Here is a 2,167-nt window from a genome sequence, read left to right as displayed (position 1 = left end):
AATGGCCTACAGTATTTTTACAGTCTTTATTTTACAGTTAAAATATATGTTTATTAAATAAAGTCTAATGTTACAACTAATCGGGGATCCCTTTAAGTTTTGGTTCAKTTTAGGGTTAACTATAGACCAGTAATGGTTAATTTTAGGGAAAATGTTTGGATTASGCATGAATACAGTTACAGAAATGAGTGGAAGTCAATACAAAGTCCTCAGTTTGATGCAAATACAAGGATGTGTGTGTACACAAGTGTGAGGTTTGGTCAGGTTGTAATATGCATGATTCACAGATCAATATATATCATTCTGCTATAGAGTACATCACCTCAGAACATCATAAATGTAAAAATATGGACTGTTGTAACTTTTTAAGATAAGCTAAAATTAAAAAAAAAATTCCTTTAAGGTGGGCCAGAACAAAACTACTACTGAGCTGGGTGTAAGCCCATTTGTGTCCTAAAATATTTAGGGTAGTTTAAAAAAATTCTCCAGAATAGTGCTTCAGCTGCTGTTTTTGCACACTAATAGCGATAAACTAACAACTAWTAAAATGCCAAAAATGCTGAACCATTTCATTGTAAAATAAAAAGAAAAAAGATGCAGTTCAGTGAAGCTTGTTGCTGACTGGTCCTCTTACTGAGTGCTTAATGTCCACAGATCAGCAGTGACCTTTTGCCTGTTAATGGGTTTGAACTCCCTCCTGTGTCCTACAAACACAGATCCTCATGTCAGTGGTTTCAGGAGGATCAGGCTTGTGTTGGAGCTGATTGTAGCTTTATTTTCTGGAAACAACAAAGTTATGAATGGAAAACCAGCTGCTTTGTGATAAAATGAAACTTTTTCCCGCTGCAGGTGTCATGGTTGTTTTTCCACCTGCACTCTTGCTTTTTAAAGCATTTTTTTTTTCATTTCAACTTTTTTTAAAATAAATTGTGCTGAACTGATGCTCCATTTTAATCAAATATTTGACTGCAAATGTTCCAGTTCCGGCTGTCCAGCAACACCCCGAGGTTGTTTCTGTTGGTGTTTGTGGTTATTTGTTGCTGATTGGTGGATGTTTATTAACCAAAGTAGGAAGATGACTTAACATTTCTTAAATAAATCAAGGTTTTGACTAAAAGTTAACACTTAAGCAAGTTTTTAACACACTGTCAGACGTTGCTTTAATGATGAAGTGGATTGTTGCACTTTAGCGTTAATATGCTAGATGTAAACAACCACTGGTGAATTTATTGGGGTCGGATTATTCAGTTTGAATCTATTTTTACTGACTTGTATAAACCAAACAAAGAACAAAAAAACAGCTGCTTTGGTCTGTTTCTCTTCATGTTTTTGCACAAACCTGATTTAGCTGACGGGTTTCTAAACTCTGAACTTTGCCTCCACAGATATATTGTGCTGACCACCTCTGCTGGCATCATGGATCACGAAGAGGCCAGACGGAAACACACAGGAGGCAAAATCCTTGGATTCTTTTTCTAAAAATGTAAAGAACTGCAAATAAAAACAACCAGAGAAAAGCTGCTAGTATGTTTTGACTCTTTTTACATGAAGTACCTGATAGCTTTTAGCTTTTGCTTTTTGAGAAATATCATGGAGGTGTTTGAAGAGTTTGGGAAGACACTAGTATTTCAGAATGTGCAGAATAACAACCACAGAAAAGGCTGTGATGGGTAGAACTAATCATTTTAAAAGCAGCTGATATAAATGTACTTATACACCACAGTTGACTCAAATCAAGCCTCTAAAAGTCATTTGGGTAAAGTGAAGCCATCTTACATACAACAGTATGTATGATGCATTTAAAAAAAGCGGTGATAAACAGAATAAATTTCCTTCACTATAGCTAAATACTGAAACTGCAAAATACCTAACAGTTACACTTTGCAAACTGATATTAGAATAACTGCAAAATTGTAGCTAAAAGCTTAAAATAGAAGACAAAACAGCAAGTAGCTGAAGCAAACTTGAAAGTAAGTCGATGATAAAGATCTGTGTGGAATTTAATATTTATAAAATGCATAATTTCATAAAGTATTAGTATAAAGCAGGGGGAGGCAATCCTGATCCTCAAGCATCACTGTCCTGCATGTTTTACTTGTTTCCCTGCTCCAACACACCTGATTCAGAGATTGAATTTCCTCTTCAAAGTTCTGCAGAAGCCTGTTAA

At 35.2% G+C, this 2,167-nt stretch overlaps 1 protein-coding gene across 1 annotated transcript in view; it reads left to right on the top strand.

The window, feature by feature from the left end:
- Positions 1-1,520, top strand: part of rps15a (ribosomal protein S15a) — a 3,703-nt gene extending 2,183 nt beyond the window's left edge. Inside the window, exon 4 of the mRNA XM_014018518.1 lies at positions 1,386-1,520. Within this exon, the coding sequence (XP_013873972.1) occupies positions 1,386-1,479 (94 nt within the window). The 3' untranslated portion in view covers positions 1,480-1,520. The remainder of the gene's footprint in view (positions 1-1,385) is intronic.
- The last annotated feature ends 647 nt before the right edge of the window (positions 1,521-2,167 follow it).

This window comes from Austrofundulus limnaeus, unplaced genomic scaffold (assembly GCF_001266775.1).
Source record: "Austrofundulus limnaeus strain Quisiro unplaced genomic scaffold, Austrofundulus_limnaeus-1.0 Scaffold194, whole genome shotgun sequence".
In the NCBI taxonomy this organism is placed as follows: Eukaryota; Metazoa; Chordata; class Actinopteri; order Cyprinodontiformes; family Rivulidae; genus Austrofundulus; species Austrofundulus limnaeus.
The sequence above is the reverse complement of the archived record's forward strand: the minus strand, read 5'-3'. Positions and strand labels throughout refer to the sequence as shown.